Below are 21,859 nucleotides of genomic sequence, written 5' to 3' on the forward strand. Positions count from 1 at the left end.
TTTTGGATTGCATTAATTTGCACATGTGGTCATAATGTTATGCCTAATCAGTAAATGGTAAATGGTCTGCACTTATATAGTGCTTTTCTACCTACTGGTAGTCAAAGCGCCTTATACTGCTTCTCATTCACACTCACAATTACACACCGTTGGGGAAGCTGCTATGATGCTGGCCAACGCTCACCAGGAGCAACTAAGTTGGGGTTCAGTGTCTTGCTCAAGAAGACAACAATCATGCTCCAGCCACTTTTGAGCCATTAAAACACCAAAAATAAAGTGAAAGCAAACAGTGCGTAAACCAGAGGTGTGTGGTTTCAGACATCCCTGGCTGGTGCTTCTGTAGTGGAAAACACACTTAGATGCTGACAGACCACTTGGCGCACGTCTGCGATTACAACATACAGCCTTGTAAAAGGCTCATTCACTTGGTAGTGTATGCACATTGAAACATATTCCTAGCTGTGATGAGCAAAGACAAAGCAGTCATGTGACCAGCTACAAGAATCCCAAGCTGAGCCAATGATTTAGCTTGATAGAGCGCATTCAATTATTCACAATCATTATGTGCAACATGAAACTTGGATTTATTAACTTCGTCTCCACTGCAAGAGTACAATCGAAATTCTACTAAAACAACTGCAGCAAGCGTGTTCAGACCCTGTTGGGCCCAAGGTGTGAGCTAGAATCTGTCTCATCTGGGTAAAAGCACAGTTTATCTAGGTAAAAATACATAATGAAAAAGAGTAGCATAGATGTTAGTTACATTGAGAAATAGGCTAAATAATGACATCAGCATATTCTGGGTTACATTAGGAAGACAAAAACCAATGCAGCTGTTATTTACAGAACGTTTGATGGCAAATTTTTTCCTTTATTACTGAAATCACATGCTGTTTCCCTAATGTCTAACGAGGGTCATTGGAGCTTCTCTTCCTGAAAATGTTCCCCTTTTCACTTCTTGGCATCAATGTTGGTGGATCACTATTAATGGCATTTTCATTTTGTTGGTCTTAAGAGGCCTGTCTTTCAATACTGTTCAGGATTTTTAGATTTTTCGCTCTCCTTGTCCATATAGTCATAGACTCCAAAGAAAGCCACCATCTTATCCTACATCTTAATCCACGCTCCTTGACATATTCAACAAGGACGTTAGGGATGTTATGAATTATCATTTTAAGATGGGGTTGTGTACATCAACGGCTACAATCATGGTTCAAACTTTATGTCCTATGTCAAAGTGACCTTGAGCAAGACGCTTGGCTCCAACTTGTTTGTGTGTGTGTTTGTGTCTTTGTCCCTCATTTGCTCATTGCTTTAGAATAAAACTAACTGACAAAATGTAGAATTAAACTTTGAATCTGTTCATATTGAGAAGTCTTTTCTATTTGGTCCAACTAAATCCTCAACCTAATTTCTCAGCTACTGCAAATTTTTATAAAACTGATTTATTTTTTTGTTTTCCCGACAGTTTTTTCCACACAAAGGGGCCAAGAAATAGTTGATCAGGATGGGTCTTTTACATTTAATGCAGCCTCCATCAGCTTAAAGGCTTCCCACACTTGTTTCAGCAGAAAGAGGGCCCTAAGATACGTTTCATCAAAAAATTTAGTTTGTTGTCGATTGATGCTGTAAAAATATGTCCTATGACTGGGATAAGTACCCTCCCCATTCACCCACGCTTTTTATGTTTCTGAGCTGGGGCACCCCTCAACCCCCCTTGGTTCTTGCACACTGTTTTCAGTGCCTTCAAAAGGGGGCCCCTCAAGCTTTGATCCTCTATATGGGTGCGGAAAACATCTTTTTGCCCTACACTGTGCCCACGGAAGTTTTTTGCCGCCACCGTATGCTAATGCAGCAAAGCTAATCACCCCTTTTCAATTATAAGATTTATATACCCGTTAAACCCCCTTATCTACCGTCTGGATGTCCCTTAGAGCAAAGGTGTCTTCTGTGTGTGAATGCAGCTGCCTCGCCACCACCTCAGCTTCTTGCTTTCTTTTATATAAAGTGGATAACATGAAAACAGTCCTGTGGGTGGGCCCCTTTATTCTCTCCCTCATTCTTTACTTAATGTAGTTTTCCAGTAAATGTCTTGAAAAACACAGTAGCTCGAAGGTAGGCTCCAGACAGATAAATGTGTTGGGGAAAAATGCTGCAACCCTTAATCCCCTTAGCATGTCTGGTGGACCTGCTTCTAGGATTATATTTCTTTTATATTTCGTTTATATTTTATCCTAGAAATGTTTTACCTATAAAATACATTTTACCTTATTTATTCATGCGTCTTTTGCCTTCTATTCTTCCTTTTAGTGTTTAGGGAGACCTGCAGGTTAGGAACTTTCTTAATGAGGTGACATGTATATGTTTGTAAGAAACAAAGTGTAGCTCTGGTGAAACAAACTTCAACCCTTTGCTGCACTGTGGCACACTCCTGGCCACTCCGAATAGGACTAACATGGATCCCGTGAAGTGCTGGTTGAACCTGCACAAGCTGTTGGATATGTCCCAGATTCTACTCAGGTGAACTCTTATCCTGCTTGTTGAGAGGATATGTTGTCTGTTATAAAAAGGTAGGAAAAAAATAACTATTTTTGCTAAACTAAACACAAATGTTAACTGTTCTTTAAACTTGAGACAAACTTCAAAATAATGAGACAATGTGTCTCTTAAAGATTTACGCAACAATAACATTGGATTAAGCAAACATGATTTTTAATACAAGCGTCAAATAGGGTCTTATGAACACTTCAGAAAATTCAGGGGCTACATCAGGTGTTGCACTTGATTTGTGGATGTAATTGCTATTCAGATCTAGTATTTTTATGAAAGTATGGTCTCTTAGTCAGTCCCTAATCTTTGATATTAATCAATACAGAACATTGATTGGAGAGGTGGGTCGTGCCATTTGCTTTGACTTGTGAAGTTGACAGGCATCATTCCTTACAATAATGGAAAGATGCCCAATATGGATATGTTAAAAAAAACAACTTATATTGTGATCGTGGAAGCTTTCATATACCTGTTTAGACCAAGAGGTTTTAGTAGGTTTTAGTAGTGATTGAAAAGACAGCAGACTCTCATACATAGCAGAGATATCAATAAAAAGTTGTTTAGACCTGCTATTTAGGTTGCAGTGGTGAAACCAGTGAAACTGTTTAATGGCCTAAGGAGGCCAATAAGTCCTTTTTACGATCTAGCCTCCATAATCTGGGATTTAATGATTTCAGACAGTGTTTTGTTTGATAACGCTTGCTTGATGTGGACTCTGCTATTCTAATATATCCTACTGTTCGACTGGGCAGTAGATTTTTGCTTTGGTTGCTTTGGATAAAAGCATCTACTAAATGTAAATGCAATATGGGAATAAAATCACAATAATTTTTTTTAAATGTTAGTAGACTTCAATAATTATCACAATATAATTTAAGTTATTATAGATATACTTGGATATATTTACAAACCATCTGACCATCTGTCTTCCATGATGTCCACCTTATATCATAGCTGTAGTTAAGCTAAGCTCTTGTGTTTACACTTAATGTTCAGGTTTCTGAGACAACTTGCCAGTCACAGATGACAGTGCTTTTTAAAACATTTTTAAAGGAATCCTTTTCAAGGTGTGAGCTTCTCCTTCCATCGCTTGGTCTGTTTGTAGGCTTGTGTGAGATATTCAGAGTAACGACATGTCTGCAAATATACGACTGCACAACTTTTCAATTTCAATTGAACTAGTAAATTCCACATTTTAAGGATTACTGACAGTATTTACAATCTGCATTGTGATGATATGGCATCCCTCAGCACCATTCTACTGTGACTTTAATTTAATATTGACTAAAACTATGATAAAGGTTTTTATGGGACATGGTTTTCCACAAAAACTTTGGACCAGCTCAAGGAGCTATTATAGGTAAGCTGTTGTTGAAGTAACAAATATAAGTTATCAAAAGACGTTCATGGCAAAAAAGGGTGAAAGGCTTTAAAAAGCTTTGGTTAACAGTGTACTTTATATACTTTCTTACTTTGTGTTTATATGTCTGAATGTGTGTGCCTATGTGAACCGTAGCAGCGGGCATTTACTGCCACATCCAGATGGTGCTGGAAACAAACAGGGCTACGCTGTAGGACCCCTCAATAGAACCGTCTAGACTGGTCCCTTACCAGACAGATACAGCCTCCCATCAAATTAGCGTTTGTCAGATTTATGGTAATGGTCTGCAACAGTCTTCCTGTCAGTGACATCAAGATTTACAGCACTGACAACCCCCCCACCACACACAAAACACCACTACCACCCCTCTGCCACACACATACACATATATAAACCATCCTCATCCTGAACTCTCCCTTTATTCCACTAGCTCCTTCAAATGCACCCTCCCCTGTCCAATCCTTTCTCTCCATCCTTGCTACTGGACAACCCTTGCCCACCACAAGGCCTTATCTATACAACTACAAGGAGACGTTGTGTCTGTACACTAGGGAGGTTAGTAAGAATTGCCCCAGTCTCCTTTTCTTAATGAATTACACAGCAGTGGAAAAAAAAAGAGACCCCGTTCAGGGTGGCAAAACCACCCAGGCCTCTGCCTGCTTCACAATAGCTCATGTCAACGTTTCCTGTTAATCCCCTGTGATGAAGCTTGAGTTTTGTAGTGAAGGGTTTGGAAGAAGGGTGACGTGGTTGTGCAAAAAAGCTTGGGAAGGTAGGGGCATGCTAGGTTAGTTTAGTTTGGGGGTGCTCATAAGTGTACCGTGTGAGGGGCTGAGGGGAAAAAGGGATGCATTATTGGTGGTAGTGCACATGTAGGGAAGACAGTGAGGGAGCCTCATGTATGTGGATTAGTGTCACCCCCTCTTTCATGTTGGGGTTTTTGGGTGGTAACTTGATCCCTGGGCCCTAGCACCAGTGAGCCCAGTGGGAAAGGCTTCCGGACAAATATCCCGCTCATTCTCAGCCCAAATGTTTTTCAAGGCTGCTCTTCTGTCTTTGATCTGGTCTCCTCTTCAACCACGCAGGGTCACAAGCTACCATGTCAGGCCAGATAGGAGAAGGAAAGGGGGGCACTCCAGTCTGTTGTTCTAGTCTAGATATGTATTAGTTGTCTTTAAAGTGGACTTTATTCTTCAGCCAGTCGAGTCTGTTCACTGCATTCAATTAAATGAAAAATCTACCTTGCAACTCTATTCCTAAATAGCAGGTGGTACTTGTCTGGTTTCTTATTTGCTGGTGGAAAACTAAATTCATTGTGATCAAACAGATTCTTTTGTGTTTCATTATTACTAGACAGGCTAAGAGCCCTCCTTCCTATATCTTGTATTTCATATTGTAATTATATACCAAAAAGAAATTAAAATAACATATTGGAAATGCAATATGTACTATTTTATTCATGTTCTTTTTTACAAAAAAATATATTACTAGAACTTTACAAAATGCTTATTTATTTACAGTAAGTGAGCAATGCATGGCATCTCCCTTTGCAGTGTATCACATGCAGTGTGTTCCAGCAGAAAGCTGGGGGGCGCTATGACTTCACTCTGTGGATTTCTGTGTGTGTGCATGTATGTGTGTTCCAGATTGTCTCCTTGTCCAGACACCTTAGCGTCAGGGCAATAGTGTTCGAGCACTGAAATGAGGGCCAGACAGACAGAAGTGGGATGAATGAATTGGGCAGCAGGGGTTATAGGAGAGAGAGAGAGTGAGAGAGTGAATGTTGCTACAGAATAAGAGGATGATGTGCCTGCACAACAGTGACAAGCCTATCAGCTTTAAAACAGGACCTCCCTTACACACACAGACACGCAAACATAATAGGTTGTGGGTTGTTTTGTTGACTTAAGTAAGACACGGTCTACTTAACCAGACTGGTGAAATGGCGCAGACAGGGTCATCTCAATATTGCTGCATGTCATTTCAGTCCAGTAGGTCTGTGTGATATCATGTTTTAAGCTGTTGAACTCTACAGACAGACATATTTAACATTCACTGCATCAAAAACATTCCACGCAACAAGATGTGCGTTGTCTAGGCATGGAATGGGAGTGACGAGTTTCCTCCAAAGCTTTCAGTGTACTCTTTCTGGGTGTGTGAGACTGAGTATGTACAGTGCACGTGTGCGCATGCAGGTGTTTGTGGTTACACAGGGATCTATTTCTGATGTGGGGGCAATGAATGGCACCTGTTTAGTGTCCTTAGTTAGCCATCATTTTTGAAGTGCAGTAAATCTGGTATTTCATCACCCATCCCTAGAGTAGAAAGCATGTCATAGTGCTTGCTGCCAAATCTGCATTTTGCGTTTAAATCAGAATTAAAGTTTCAAGAAACCAGTCAATCGTGCTTGTAGTGACAAGCATTGTGCCTCCAGTATTATCTTGCCTGCACCTTCGGGAAGGAAAATGTGCTGCTAAGTATGTGAGTGGTGGCAGGTGGAGGAAGTGTTATCCAAACACCAGGAAGACTTGAGCAATCATTCATCATGATCAGAAATGTGTGTTGTCATCAAACAGTATAAAGGAAGTAAGTGGTTTTGTGAGGTGTGGCTGTGTCCCCGGCCTGAAGCAGTCTGTGGTTGGCGGGGTAACAACTAAGCATGGGAAGAGTCTAGTGAGTAGGGTTTTATGTCTAGCATGTCTCCCTCACCCCTTAACGAGAATGGCATGCAGCGCTCCCCACACACCCCCTTCTCTCACTGTACTGAACCACACAGTGTCCCACCGTGCACCCCCCATCTAGCTTCAAAGCTGCAAATAACAACAACTGAAGTGGGGGGGTGAGGATGAATGAATGTGCCCCTTCCATTCCCCTTTGCCCCCACACCTCCCATTCTCCTCTCTACCCTTCCTTCAATCCCTGACTTGACTGCCTTCCGAGATGCCCTTTTCCGCTCCTGCACTCTGCTTACCTCTGTGTTTGCAGGGCTGTGTTATGACTGTGGCTGGTGTGTATTACACACATATCTGTTAGCACCACTCCTCTGTCGGGACGCCCATATAAAGGACTGTCATTTCCAAAGGTCAGAAGTGAGCCCTGCACGCAAGTGTTGTCCCGACACTTGGTCTGGAAAAATAAAAACGGCTTGCTTGCCCATCCGTGTCCCCGGTCGGTCGGTCTGTCTGTCTGTCTTTCTTTCTATGGTGGCTATAACTCCCAGAGGCCAGTGTCTCGGATGTCCTTTCTCTTTTCTCCTCTCCTTCCTCTTGTCTGTCCTATGCTAGCACCACTGTTGTCAGGAAATCAAGACACCCAGCTTGTGCAAATTAGTGGCCAATAAGGAAGTCTTGTTTGTTTTTTTTCTGTGCCTAGCTGTTGGAAATGCCTGGAGGAAGATGTGATACCGCAGTTTTTAGCAGGCATTATTACACTCATTAGCACCATGGCTGGGCTGAGTGAAAACAGTTCAAGCATATCAGTTGATGTGTAACCTACCTTTCAAGAGGAAGTGTGCTCTGCCACAGGCGAGTCGAGCAAGGACATGACCCACTGTGTTCATTTTTATTTTAAGTGCATGCGTTTGTTTGACTGGAGCTTATGGTAAGCAGAGTATGTTTATCAATTATGTTGTCTAAGGAGAGCCAGCACATCTACATCAACATCCTGGCAAGATGTTTTTTTTAAAGCCATAGTTTCCAGATTAACACTCTTATTTGCCAAAGTGCAAAATGCGGGCAAGATCTGAGACCAATTGAAGTGATTAACTCACTAAGGTATTTACTGCTTTATAAACCAAGGAACTATAATTATTTTTTTCCACGCAGTGTTAAAGGAATTTTGAGAGAATTCCAATGTGGATTGTTTTCAACAAGGTCATTTCTGACTCATTTGTATGCCTGTTGGATTTTTCTGTTCTCAGTAATAATGCCAATAACAGAAGTTAGTCTTACATTATCACTTTTTGTTGTATTCTGCTTCCTCTAACACTTCACACTATGTCCTTGCTATTCATGGTTGCACCACTAGTTCAGATGGAAAATGTATACTGTTTCTCTATAAATTAGGCCTGACATTTGGTGTTTTTGGAAGCAAATAAAATTTTTATTCTTAAGTAAGAATTTACTGTTGTAGCATCAGTGTAGTTTAATCTTCTTCTATCTCGTTTATCAAAGACATTTTGTGTGGTAAGTGTGGTATTTGATAAGTGTGGATAATGTAAGCCAAACATCTGGATAAACAGAATACATTGTTATGATCCTAATGTTCCCATAAGGCTTCTAGCCTTTTTCTGGGCAAGGCATTGGATTAATTTCATGCTTGTCCCTAGTATTCCAGCAACAACATTGGTTGATGCTACACACCTGTTTAGATGTACAGAGACAGTACTTTGTTCCCTTTCTACAATCAGTTATCCAGCAGAAAATAAAAATGCACCTCCACGCAGCATGTTCTTTCACATAAGGCGGTGGATCAAAAGAACCTGCAGGAGTAGGGAAGACCATATGCTGCATGTATCCTCTGATGACCACTTTTTAGTACACAACTGAACCAAAGAGCAAACCAGTCAAAAGAAAATGAGTTTGTTGGGGTACTTCAGTTTGGAACATGCTGTCATGTCTCTGACCATTTTCCTGTTCTGTGGTGTCTTGATAGTAGCCAGAAAGTATGAGAGTGAAACATGAACTAGTCACTGTGGTGGTAACGGCTTCCCTCTAACCCACATTTATTACCTCTAAAAATACAAAGTGGTTTTCTAAAATGAGCCTGGCTCCCGTTCTATCCAACTACGTCAGGTGAATTTGAAACACAAGGGGTGATGTTATGACTCATTGACAAAACAGTTTTCCTCAAAAGAATTCAACTCCAACTGAACCCTTATGTAGTAGCTGAACCCAGTGCTTTGACCTTATTTTTTTTTTTACTTTTCGATTCTTTTCTTTTACGTACTGCCCAAATGTCTACGGCTATGTCGTGTTAATGGTATGCAACCAAGACACTCTGTGGCAGCATTGGTTAGGTTGCATACTGTAACATATGGTACAGCTTTGAGCATTGTTTGAAGGAAAAGCACCAGGACACAAAGGGACTGCCAAAATTATTTCACACTGCTAATTCCCTTTTTAACCCAGAGTATTGGCTGTTCCCATCATGTACATGGAATAAAATGCTTTTGAATTTAGTGTCTGAAGTTGGGTGGAGCCGCCCTGAACCGGCCTTGCACAGCTACTCGTAGACCAGCAGTAGTGTCTTCAGCTTCTGTTCTTGTGCGTTTGAGCTCTGGTCTGCTGCCAGGAAGCCCAGTTATGTTACACATTAAATGTCTTGACGTCTTTTTCAAGTTTTTTTTGTGGGGGGTGGGGGTTCTTTTTCCTTCAGTCTGTCATGCATATTTTAAGGAGACATTTAATCTGACTATGCCTTTAGTGATATTTATATTTGACAGTGGTTCTCATTTACATAAAGCCTAGCTAATCAGCTTTCACAACAACAGTGAGGTAATGTCTCGACAGGTCGCTCAGAGAAGCACAATTAAAACATGTCCAATCCTATAAGAGGCAGCCAATCGATAAAGTGTAGAAATGGCAGACTTGTTATGGAGAGTGATTTGGCAAGGAGATGCAAGATTTTATTCATTTTTCTTAAAGATTGCTCTGTTTCTTAATCCACAGAAGCCCTAACCGTAGTTTAAAATAAGACTTATTAAGAAAGGAAGTAAAGGTTATAAGGCTCCATAGACACATGTTCTACACAGTACAGGTGAGAAAAACTCAAGTCCCTTTCATGTAGTGTGACTGTGTGAAACACTTTGGTGACATTTCAGGAACAGTTAAACTCACTTCTACTTAAATCTCAGCTGTATGTCTGGATGCCCTGGACATTTGGTCATTTTAGAACACTCTTATTTCATCTCTCAGTCTCAGTGACACAGCACACTGACTTTTAGATCCCTGAGTGTGTGGTTTATTGGGGAGGGTCATATTTTGAGGTAAGCAAAGGCCTTTGGACATATTTATTTTTCTCCGGTGAGCCTTTTGACCAAACTCTCCTCGTCAATCTTGTTCTGTCAAAGAGGGCTAGAGGTGGGAGTTCCCATCTCACAAGAGCCATTGTGTACATGGGGACCCCAGGGTCAGGTCCCAGATTCTCTGTTGCTAACTGTTGTGAAACCTACACTGTACATGGTGAGTTTTGCTGTCTGTCTGCTCCTGTGTAGCCAATAAGACATCAACCTTCTTAGTTGCCTTTTATGTCAAATAAACTTGGTCTAGCAAAAAAAATATCTCTTAGCAGCTTCAAAGCCACCCCAGTTCCTCTCTAGCTCCTTTTTTTTAAACTTAGGTTGGAGGATTGATAGCTGCAGGACAGATTTTATATTCTACAGAAACCTTTACATACAAGAACATGATGGGAGGTGGAGGAGGGGGATACAGGTGGAAAGGGAAGAATAGACCAAGAAGAGAATAGATTGACATCAAACCAAGTTTTTTACATGAGTTCCCCCATCTTGACATGCGTGTGTTTCTGATCTTACCGTTTTTCTGGAAGAGGAGAATGTTTCCTGTTTGAGCAGACTGGTGGGTTCACCAAGGAGTCGGGGGGGTCAGGTTGCTCAGCCAACGTCTGGTTCTGCTGAAGCAGATTCCCCACATCTCCATCAAACAGCACCTCTGTTTTGGCACGGCTCTGAAAACTGACCCTGGTGGTCACTTATCTCTGGGGCTCTCACTTTGTGCTGCACTCCCATTCTCTTCCAGTTTGAATGAAGCAGTTGTACCTTGCAGCAATCACTGCTAGTCCCATTTTTTTCATGCAGTTACAGAATTGCTAAGGAACCAAAATATGGAACATTTGGCAAAGATCCTTGAATGTTGTTAAAGATGTATCCTCTTATTTGATTGTATACTCTTACCCCATTGACATTTTACACATTTCAATGGCAAATCCAAGCACACCTGGAAAATGTATACTCTGCTGTAAAGCAGTTCAACCACCCTTGTGGCTGTGTTTTCTCTCCTGTCAGTCTTTGATTGAACAGAGCACCAATGTGTTGAACATGGCTGTCACCTGACATGAGCATTAAGCAATGTTGTGTTAATGTTCTTCCACCTGAAATGTGATATATAGAGTGTGTGTGTGTGTGTGTTTGTGTGTGTGTGTGTCTTGTCTTGTCTCGCTTTGTCCAGACATGTTCCTGTCTTGCTAATGTAAGATATCTCTTTTTAGTTTTGGATACTGAATTTTCCACAGATGTTTAAAGATTTTATTCACGGTTCACACTGCATTTGCCCCTTAAAGACTCACAGCAGGCCTTCAGTCCTTCAGTCCCAGGCCAGTGATTCATGAAGTGACAGGTCTGCCTTTGGTGGACCAAAGGGCCCTAACAGATAGGGTCCACATACACAGATGCTGGAGACAAAAACGTTTTGCTGTAGTGGTTGGATGCATGCATGTAACATTCCTTCACCCGTTTACATCCCTATTGAAAGTAAATCCTATAATCTATTGTCCTTTTCCATGTTGAATACATCATTCTCCGTGTGGAAAAAGTCAGTTATTAGGCTACTATCAGTGCAATATTAATTGCTGCAAATTAGTAAAACAAACAAGAGCTGGGGGTTAGAGCTACTTTGATACAATAAAACCACTAATTTTGAGTTTGATATTTACAACAAACATATGATGTTTTGGCCCATGTGTCATGAAAGGAAAAGCGCAGAAGTGCTGTGCTAAAGAATTGTTGACTTGCATTCAGTTGCAATGAATTGTGCTTTCGATTTTCATCAGTCTACACTTAAACAAAACGTGTACAAAAGAAGGTAATTTGAGCACTTTGACACTCCAAAACACTGCTGGAAAATGTTTGTATGTAGTGTATAAAGTTCCCTTTAAAGTGCCCTTGAAAACACCATTCCAACAGTGAAGTGAAGTTGAGGGAGGGATGCTTTGCTGCCTCTGGGCCAGTACAGCTTTCTGATTGAGGGGAGAGGATTTACATTTTTATCAAGGTATGACACTGTCTGTGTCAACTAAAGCTTAAAAGACGCTGAGTGATGCAGCATGACCCTAAACATCAAAGTAAATCTGCTTGTTTGAGATTACTGCTGCCAAGAATTCACTTACGAGCTCGTTGAATATCTAATTGGTATGTTTTAAAACAATACAAAACTTATAATTGTTAAATATCAAGTTTATACCCTACTTGCTACTTGAATTAGGTTAGATTAGATTGGATTAGATTGAAATTTGATAATGTTTTACTTTGATACTGAAAAATGTGTAATTCCAAATGTAAGGTTTTGTTTTATCGTGTTATGTAGATTTATTTTTATTTTATTTCTTTCTTGACTTTTTTTTATTTAAACTGTAGTATCAGGCCGCAACATAATAAACTGAAAATAGTGAAGGGGGTCTGAAAACTTTCTGACTGTACTGCATTTCATAGACCAGGCATATTTTTGACATTTTAGTTTCCTGCCTTAGCCTTATGAAGTAACCTGTAATGTCCACAAGTCTTTATGCAGAGTTGTTCTAAATTATTACTTTTGTTTGTTGTCTTTCAGTGTTTCCGGGCATTGTGCTGTAAAGGACCCCCGCCACCAAGACCAGAGTATGATGTGGTGTGTATTGGCCTGACAGGTGCTGGAAAGACCAGCTTGCTCTCCCGCCTCTGCAGTGAGGGCACTGACGGCATTGTACCTACAACAGGTAAGTGCACAAAGAGGCGATAACATCCCATCTCCCTTCCTTTCACACGATTTTCAATTTTCAATTATTATATATATTTTTTTTTAGATGCTTTGGTTTTTCAACAACATGCCCTCTGAATTAGAATTGTTAATTGTATTTGTTAATGCTAGTAGGTAATACTAACCAGGTTTCCCAGCTCACCAATAGGGGGAAGCATGTCTTCAGTAGGCCTGTTGCTTTCTATGTCCAAGTGTTCATGCTATTAACCTTCTGCTGGATCTCACCAGCTGATACTTAGCTTCTTTCTTCTAGTCTTCTAAGTGGGAGGATGGTGTTAAGTTCGTCCAGAGGAGGAGGCTTTAGGGTTAGTACATTGTTCTCCTGCTAGTCAACATTCTGTGTTTAATATACACTATGCAATCCCTAAAGGACACTGACATTCTTTTTTCCTCCCCTGGCTTTTAGTCAGTTTTGCACTGTTGCATAAATCCCTTTTTAGATTCAGTCATTGTGCAATTTCACCACTAGAATCTAAATATAATTCCCAAATGTGCTGCCTATGACTGCAAGTGTGTTTTTTTTTCTAAAGCAGGATGTCTGTGCCTACCTCAGCATAGGTTTTCATAGATAAAAATACGTTTATTTGTCACCTAACATCTTTTTAGTGGACTTTTCGGAAATAAAATTTAGCTGTCATCCTTGACTGCATCTGCCAAAATCTACAGGGGGAAGATTGTGATGAACAATGAGGAGGAAGTCTCCTGTGGCCTCCCCCACTTCTTACATTATGGTTTTGCACTGTCGTGCTTAAAACCCACATTTAGCTTGTTAATTCAGATGTTAATTGAACCTTAATCTGTAGTGTCTCTCATCTTGCCTTCTCTTTGTAAATGTTAAAGAAAAGGACTTTCGCTCAAGACACTGTAGCATAATTTTATCAACATTAAATTTTTTCCTTCAGTGTGTGTCTTTACTTTTTCCAACTGTATGCGACCACAGAAACAAACCACATAATATATTGTAGCACTTTAGACTTGAGTTCAGTCCTCCATGGACTCCAGCATAGAACAAAAACTTTTTTCTGTGTAGATTTTCTTGTTTTTCTGTTTTGTTAACCAGGACCACACAGCATCGTTTTTTCCTCATTTTTACAACACATCTATGTTGACAGTGCTCTTTGTGTTCACCAGCTGGTGGTTTAGATGAAGGTACAGAAAATAGCCTGGAGAGACTAAATGTTGAAGTGGATTTTTACACATTTTCTCACAGTTTAAGAGATCCAGCCAATATTAATCATTACTTCTAACAAGTGCCATCTACACTGAATTGTTGTGATTACAATGGGTTTTTTTCCCTTCAGGTTTCAGCATCAAAGCAGTGCCATTTCCAAATGCCATCTTAAATGTAAAAGAACTCGGAGGTAAGAAATGCTTGTCTTGCCTTACACCACAAAGCTATCAGAAATTTATTTGACAGTTTTGTTTTTTCCGTGTGGTTTCCGTCATATCTGAATGCAGTTTGGAAAACTGCATAAAAAACACAACTTTTTACATTGGATGGGAATGTGGTGTTTTGATCTTCACTTAATAAAGCATCTTCTATGCTCAGTAACATCAGTCTAAATCATACTGTACAAATGTTCAAATTTGCAGCGTTTAAATGAACAACTGTGCATACAAGGATGCATTTTTACCTCCTGTAACATAATACCGTTCATTCACAGGCTGACATTTGTTCACAGACGTCATACCTGTTAGTGTTTTTTGAAGTGGCTGTACAATCTGCACTGTTATTCCTGGAAACGTACGGCACTCGAGGAAGCAGTTTAATAAGCACAGATGAGGGATCTTGAGGTGGAGATGCATAAACAGACCAGAGACAGTGGGAGGGCTCCAGTCCTTAAAGGGAGGCTTAAGAGAGGGATCCGTCAGTGCTACATGCACCTTGGTGACAGGAGAAAATTTACTGTTTTGTTGAAAGTTAAAATAATTTATGTTTATGTGCACTGTAGGCACATGACAGGTGCAGTGCATAATTTTAAGGCTCACGCAACCTACACTCCTGCGAGGAAGATGAAAAACATACACACAGACACACACTAACACGCACGTGCAGAAACACCTAAAGACCACCAACGAGGGTGCTACCAAATTTGGACAGAGCGCATTAGGGTTTTTTTTTAAAGGAGGCTTTTCTGGATTGGGTCAAAGCCAGTCTGGTGGGACATTGTAGTTGGAAAAACACTGGTCTCACAGATGACATGTTTGTTTTAAAGAAGTTAGTACTAGCTACCACCACAGCACAAGATGATGAAATCTGGTCTCTTTTCCATATCTGGACCATAACTGCCCTGCATGTTTGTTTTTGTTTTTTGTAAGTACCCATAGCACACAAGTTGAGGGATTTACGGTGCTATACACTGTGAATGGTTCGACACCCCTGGTAACTACTTTTTATGTAGAGCTCAGTATTGGATTTAGGTTTATGTTTGAGGTGAAATGTTGACATGCACCTCCCATCCCCTGTCTATTTGGGGTTCGCTGAGTGAAACTGTACACCTCTTGATCCAAATGTAAATGACGTACATGTTGAGTCGGGGGAGATGGTGTGGCTGCGTAATGTTACCCCGGTCACTTTTTTCTGATGATTTTCTGATTTAAAGTAGCCCATTCCTGCATGGTTTGTAACTTAACACTTCCCATATCTATCCATATTCTTTTTTTCTACCCCTTCCCTATGGTTTTAAAACTTGTAATCATGCCTGGTTTAGTTTCTGTTATTTTGCAGTGCATCTATGATGCACAAGTAATACAAAGTGTGATGCAGAGAAATTGGTATGCTTCATCCCCCAACAACTTGTTTTACACAATACTTTTGTGACTTCTCTTTACTCAGCCTTGACTAAGGCAAGGGAAAGAAGCACTTGTGAAGGAGCATGAAGAAGTGGAGCACTTCCCATGTATTTTCTACCTCCCCCCTCCCAAATGCCATCAAATTTCAATGAGGTATTCTACATTTACATTATGAAATGTAAAGCATGTCTTGCATATGCGGGAAACCTTGGGTACTGGAAGTTGGAAAGAACATTTAAGGCAGAATTGCTGATGAAATTGTGTTCAGCTTTTGATGTTTTTGTTTAAGCAAAAGTAGTTAAAATACACGGAATCTCAAATCCGTTAATACTTTGTGTTGGCTACTATTTCGTCTGTGAGACTTCCCTGGCTGGGAGGGTCTGATGATTCCTTGACGCATTTCACTTGAGAGACAGAAGTGAACTAAGTTGAGCAGCACACATGAGAAACAAATAAGTCCTCATTTTGAATGCAGAAAAAAGCTGGGAGTGACGTCTACGTGGCACTTGACATTGGCTTAAAAAACAGTTCGTCTTATTAATGTTGCATACTATGAATTCATGTAAGTATGGATGACTCTCAACCGTAACATGGATTGTTGCTAAGCCGCGTAAAGCATTTTTAACGGTCTCTACCTTGAATGCACTGGGACAGATTGTTTTAAGTGCAAGCTTTTATTTTAAACCAAAGCCACTGGGCTCAATATGCAGCCAACCCTGGTGTATGACACCTGTAATGATATAGGCCAGGCTATGTGTTTGTCTCGGTAATGCAGTTGTCATTCAGTTCCTTTCCATCTTGTTCTCATTTAATCTCTTTCTCATCTTCAGCTCTGGTTTCGGTCTCTGTTTTCTTCCTTTTCTCTTTGTCTTCAGTTCTTTGGTATTGTGCGTTTAGTGCTATCTTTGCCTTTCTTTTGCCTGTCTTTCAATCTTCTGTCCAACTTTCCTTTTCTTGCCTATTGATGTGAATGAATTGTCTGGCCTTGATAAAACACATTGCCTCACAGTCGTTATTTCAGTTTCAAACAGGGAGTGTATTGCTCAGACAGCTGTGACATAATTAAATCCAAAGTCTAAACTGAAATAAGTATAAATAAGTTGATTTGCACAGCTGAACAGCAGACTATTTGTAAAATTCAAACAGATGTGCACACTAAAAGACAAACTGTGTGGTCTCACTTGAAACTTCAACCAGGAATTAAATAAATATCTTGTGCATTGGAGAGAATTGTGCATTGTCATTTTAAGATGGCCAACATGACACAAATTAAACAATTTGATCAGCAGGCAACAACACTGCAACAAAGTGTTGTAAAATAAATAGTATCTGTAGTCAATGAATGAATCTGAATGATGAATTAATGAATTTAGTTGTTGTTGTTTTTTGTTTTTTTTGATTGACGTTAAGCACTTTGCATTATAAAATGTTTAGTTCGAGTATTTGCTCCCCATCTAGTACCAGGTATGGGGATTAGGTGTGAAGGGAACCTCAGGGGACAAAAAGAGGAGTCGTGTGTGTGTGTGTGTGTGTGTGTGTGTGTGTGTGTGTGTGTGTGTGTGTGTGTGTGTGTGTGTGTGTGTGTGTGTGTGTGTGTGTGTGTGTGTGTGTGTGTGTGTGTGTGTGTGTGTGTGTGTGTGTGTGTGTGTGTGTGTGTGTGTGTGTGTGTGTGTGTGGACAGTGACATGACGTCAAGTCTAGACGGGTCATTTCACAGTGTGCATTCATTCATGCCACACCATGACAGCTGATGAAGAAGTTGTTCTAATAATCACCAGTCAGTGTTGTTGCTCTTCAGTGTTATAGCTTTGGCTAAGAGTTGAGGCTTTTAGTGAAGCAAAGTGGTGGATATTTTACACATGCAGTGACTTTGTTTAAAGTTTGATTTGTAGATAAGGATGTGTGGATTAAACTTTTGGTAAATGTCTACGTGTATTGCGTGTGTTCACTGAATTGGTCACTGCAATTGCTAAATCTTGTCACGTATATAGAGTCAGTCTTATAACGTATTTTTAGGCCATCATGCACACATGCATTGAGCATGAGGAAAAACAAAACTCAAAGATTCACTCAAAAACGTTTACTAATTGTCTGTGACCACCAACAGGGTAATCAACTATGTGAGCACATCTAAGAGTAAAACCATTACAACATAGTCATGCAGTGTGGTTTGTATTACTCTCAAATAGGACCACAATGTGTGTAAAAAAACAAACAACAAAACCAACATTTTATTTATATTTTTTATTCTGCTTGCTCATCACATACGAGTGAGTCACGATGAGTACAATTGAGTGCATTAACTAAACCAACCACTGACATGAACATTCTAAGTTTAAGGATAACAATAATGTCATTTGATGTTGCATTCACAACGTACTCCTGTGCAAAAACAATGGGAATAGCTTTATGTAAACACATTTCTGTTTGTGTAAGCACATCAGATTATAGTTTCTTGGGTGTAGTAATATAAATACCAAATACCCGGGTATTAATAATTAAACCCTCAACCAGTCACATTACTCATCTATAACTGTAAACAGCTGTACCAGTCACAGTGGCACATGATGAAAGTGGCTCCATTGGTGGAGAGGAGGGGTCTGGAGAACACATATACAGAAACACAACTTATTTATGCATAGGCATTTTTGTAAACCAGTTTCAATTACGTGCTCAAAAAGAGCAACTGATTTGGATTTTGGACCAGGCCTCACACAGGAACTGTTTACTTAAAAAAATACACTGCCGAAGCTTCCGGTCAATGGGTGTATCAACAGCTGAAGTGTTTTCCAACTCACGCTAGCTCCTGCCCAAGCTCAGGCCTCAATGAAGTAAGCAAATTTTATTGCTAGAGTGCTCTCTATTGTCAGTGCACCCTCTCGTGAATGTATTGTAGAAGTTCTGTCAAAGGCAAAGACAGTCTGCTTTTTGTTAGGGGCACTTCAAAGAAGGTTGCTTTTAGTGTTTCTTTCAAGAGAGTGTGTGTGTGTGTGTGTGTGTGTGGAGGGGGGGGACCTGATTAACAACATATTTGCATTTTGTTTTAGGATAAATGTGTCAAAACTATTACTCATACTAACTGTTCATCTAAAACTGTACCTGTACTGGTTTTATTACCCAACAACAAACCGAACAAGTAATTTAGACAAAATGGAAATATACAGTGGGTTTTCAGCTATATTGACTAATATTAGAAATGTGGCTGATCACAAGCTGTTTGATTTTTATTTTATTTTTCCCAGATGAATTCAGAAACATTAGCCATCAAAGAGAGACCATCTGAATTCAAGCAGAAGACTATCTGCTTTTATTTTTTATTTATTTATTTTTTTTTAACTGTATAATTGCTTACTTATGTTTTACTGGAATTTGCCTCCAAGCTTGATTTATTAAGTCATAGTCACATTACTAAATAAAAAGAAGTAAACCCATCACTGAAAAATTGTTGCCTCTTGTGTTCAGCAAATGTGGGCTTTTCTCTCTGCACTATTTGTATCTAGGCTACTGCAGGAACCCTACTCTTCTTTGTAATTTCAAAACATTTCATTTTCACTTTCTGTATCAAATAGTGAATGAACCTTAGCCCCTCAATTCCTTAATAAAGTCACAGTTTGCCTAAAACACAATTAAATACATTGTCACAGACACAAAGTTGCAGATACAAAGGCCAATGTGCTGACCCAGTTCTTGACTAGCTTCTGTTTTTACAAGCTTTCACAGCATTTTTTGGGCCTCAAAACTCAATTTTGCAACTATGTTCAGTAACTCAGACAAGTAATAAATCCATCCTAGAAAGCAAGAGATATCAATTTCATTTGCCAGGGTAGTCTCAGAAGACAGTTATGTAAAGCAAACTCAAGATGTGCTTTTTTTTTTTTTTTTTTTGTCCCAACTGTAAATTCTTCCTCTCTTGCTAACATGATGGCTTGCTTGTTGCTTCCTGCACCTACTTATAAAACTGTAATTTAAGTAAGGAAGACAAAAAAATGTGCGAAGTAATGAGGGCTTACTCCTGGTTACTCCTGGTGCACTTTTTTTGATTCATGATATGTATGTAGTAGGGCTGTCAGCATCCCTCAAGAATATGACGTCATGTTTGGAAATCCTCCTGTCAGGCCAATAGGTGGCAGGAGCTGCCAACAAGATCTAGTGAGACATGATGGACATTCCATTTCCAGTTAAAGACGAGAGAAACTTCCTAGTCAATCTCTCAAGTGCCACTTTGTCTGATAGCTTTCCATTCCGGTGAGAGTTGTGAGTAGAACGAGTGGGGGAGGAAAGAAGGAAGGGAGGGAGAGCATACAGGAAGGGAGGTAAATGTCACTGAAAGCACTTCGTGATGTTAAAACATTTGCCAGCCTCACAGTTTGTCACTTCTTGGCAGTTACCTTACTATGAGCAACAATAACAAAACAACAGCTCACAAGATTGCAAAGGAAGTAACCTCATCAGACGGAGGAGGATAATTTTAACCAACATCCTCTAAAAGCAAGTACATGTACTTGCGTATAAAATGGGAATACTGTGTGAACGTGGTTCCAGCAAATTTGTTGAGCCTGTAGAACAAACATTCAGAGCAATATACTGTATTGAAAAACATGTCGTGGACTACAGGACTAAATACAGCAGCTGTCATCAGTCATTTCTGACCATAAAAAGAGCAGATTTTTGCACTGAAAAGTGATTCAAAGAGAATCTGCCTTAAATGTGCACTGCCTTGTCAGAAGGGGTGGAGAGTACTGTAGGTTTTGTCTTTGCACACAAGGCATCAGTGTTTGAATTGTTTTTATTTTATTTTTTTGAAGCGGCATCTTAAGTGAGCATCATTAAACTAATCACATGACAATGTATTTTATCGGGTGAAATGTTAAAGGTTATGGTAAAGCTAGATGCTTGACAATGCAGCACTCCGTTTGTAAAAATCCAATGTGTACGTGTTTTTAATGAAAGTACGTTATAGATCACTCCTTTGTCTTACCAATAATGCTGGAAAATGTGGTATAAAAATAAGCCGTTTGACCCGCAGATAGAAATTACATTACTATTAATGTATAATAATATACATTAATATCATATATATTCACATACATGGCTAATAGAAATTCTGTTCTATTCTAAATCTATTTCAGTGTTTCTGCAAAGTTGAAAATAACAAAAGTATTACTAATGGTACTAACACCAGTTATGACCATGACTTCTTCCAAAAACATTTAATAGCACCACTCATCCATTTACAGGAGCTGATAACATCAAGAAATATTGGAGTCGTTACTACCAGGGGTCACAGGGCGTAGTCTTTGTGTTGGACAGCGCGTCGTCAGATGAGGACCTTGAGGCAGCGCGAAATGAGCTCCACTCAGCCCTGCAGCACCCGCAGCTCTGTACACTTCCTTTCCTTATCCTTGCCAACCACCAAGACAAGCCTGCTGCAAGGACGCCCAGCCAGGTAACTCAGCCTTTTTTTTCTTTTTTTCCCCCCTTTTTTAACATTTTATTTATTTTTTCTCAAACTTTAATTAACTTTCATAAAAACATCTTAGAATACATGTTTTTTGTTTTTGTTTTTTTACATTTGATCCAAGGAAACCGTTTTGTTTTGGTTCACAATGTGTTGGTATAATTTTTATGTGATTTTGTGATGGGCAGAACCACAGGTCAGTTTGCATGGCTCAAATCACCGCTGGATAAGGAGCCAAATTAAGGCTAATCAAATGTCTATGTATTGGTGTTTTGGAAAAAGAATTCATCAAATCATAATGTTTGGAAAACGTCTGAAATACATCAAATCAAAAGCGCCTTCACTTCTTCACATCAATGACTTTGTAACTGAACTCCTGAAATGGACTCTCCTATTCCAGAGTTGCCCATGTTGAGATGCTCCACACGGTTATGGTTGTTCTTAAAACCCTCAAAGTAGCTGCTAAGGAAAATGCTTTCAGTTTTCCTCATACCCACAACAGCAGTTTTGAGTTTATTGCCCTTTTACAGTTTGAGTGGCTCCAAAGAAGGGCAGCACCAGTGGATAAACACAAAGACGCAATTAATAAGCTGATTGGGTGGAAAGCAGTGTCAATTGTGGACCTAAGTAGTAGAGCTGGGTAATGTGGCTACTGCCACTATTACTGCCACTATTACTCCATTTTATTGACTTGCAAAGGTCATAGATGTGCAGGTGTCTCCTAGAAAGCAGTAACCGATTGCAGTGCTGTTGCAGAACCACTGGTGCTAGCAACTGATGACTGCAGAGTAAAAGCACTAATGATTGCTTGAAAGAGTGTGCAGTTATGGCATTTATCACATTGTGACAAAATAAACCAATCTTTTAGATTAATCTATTACTGTGTATATTTCAATGATGGCATATTTGTAGACTTTATTGATATTTTTA

At 39.7% G+C, this 21,859-nt stretch overlaps 1 protein-coding gene across 3 annotated transcripts in view; it reads left to right on the forward strand.

Moving 5' to 3' along the window:
• The window catches only part of LOC137136714 (ADP-ribosylation factor-like protein 15), an 85,196-nt gene that overhangs the window by 20,739 nt on the left and 42,598 nt on the right, over positions 1-21,859 (forward strand). For 2 of the 3 annotated variants that reach the window (XM_067522370.1, XM_067522369.1), the window contains exons 2-4: positions 12,493-12,637; positions 13,980-14,039; positions 20,709-20,917. In XM_067522370.1, the coding sequence (XP_067378471.1) occupies positions 12,493-12,637; positions 13,980-14,039; positions 20,709-20,917 (414 nt within the window). Of the gene's footprint in view, positions 1-7,512; positions 7,532-12,492; positions 12,638-13,979; positions 14,040-20,708; positions 20,918-21,859 lie in introns of those variants that run through there. The other variant, XM_067522371.1, reaches the window with a different exon arrangement.

This window comes from Channa argus, chromosome 11 (assembly GCF_033026475.1).
Source record: "Channa argus isolate prfri chromosome 11, Channa argus male v1.0, whole genome shotgun sequence".
Lineage (NCBI taxonomy): Eukaryota > Metazoa > Chordata > Actinopteri > Anabantiformes > Channidae > Channa > Channa argus.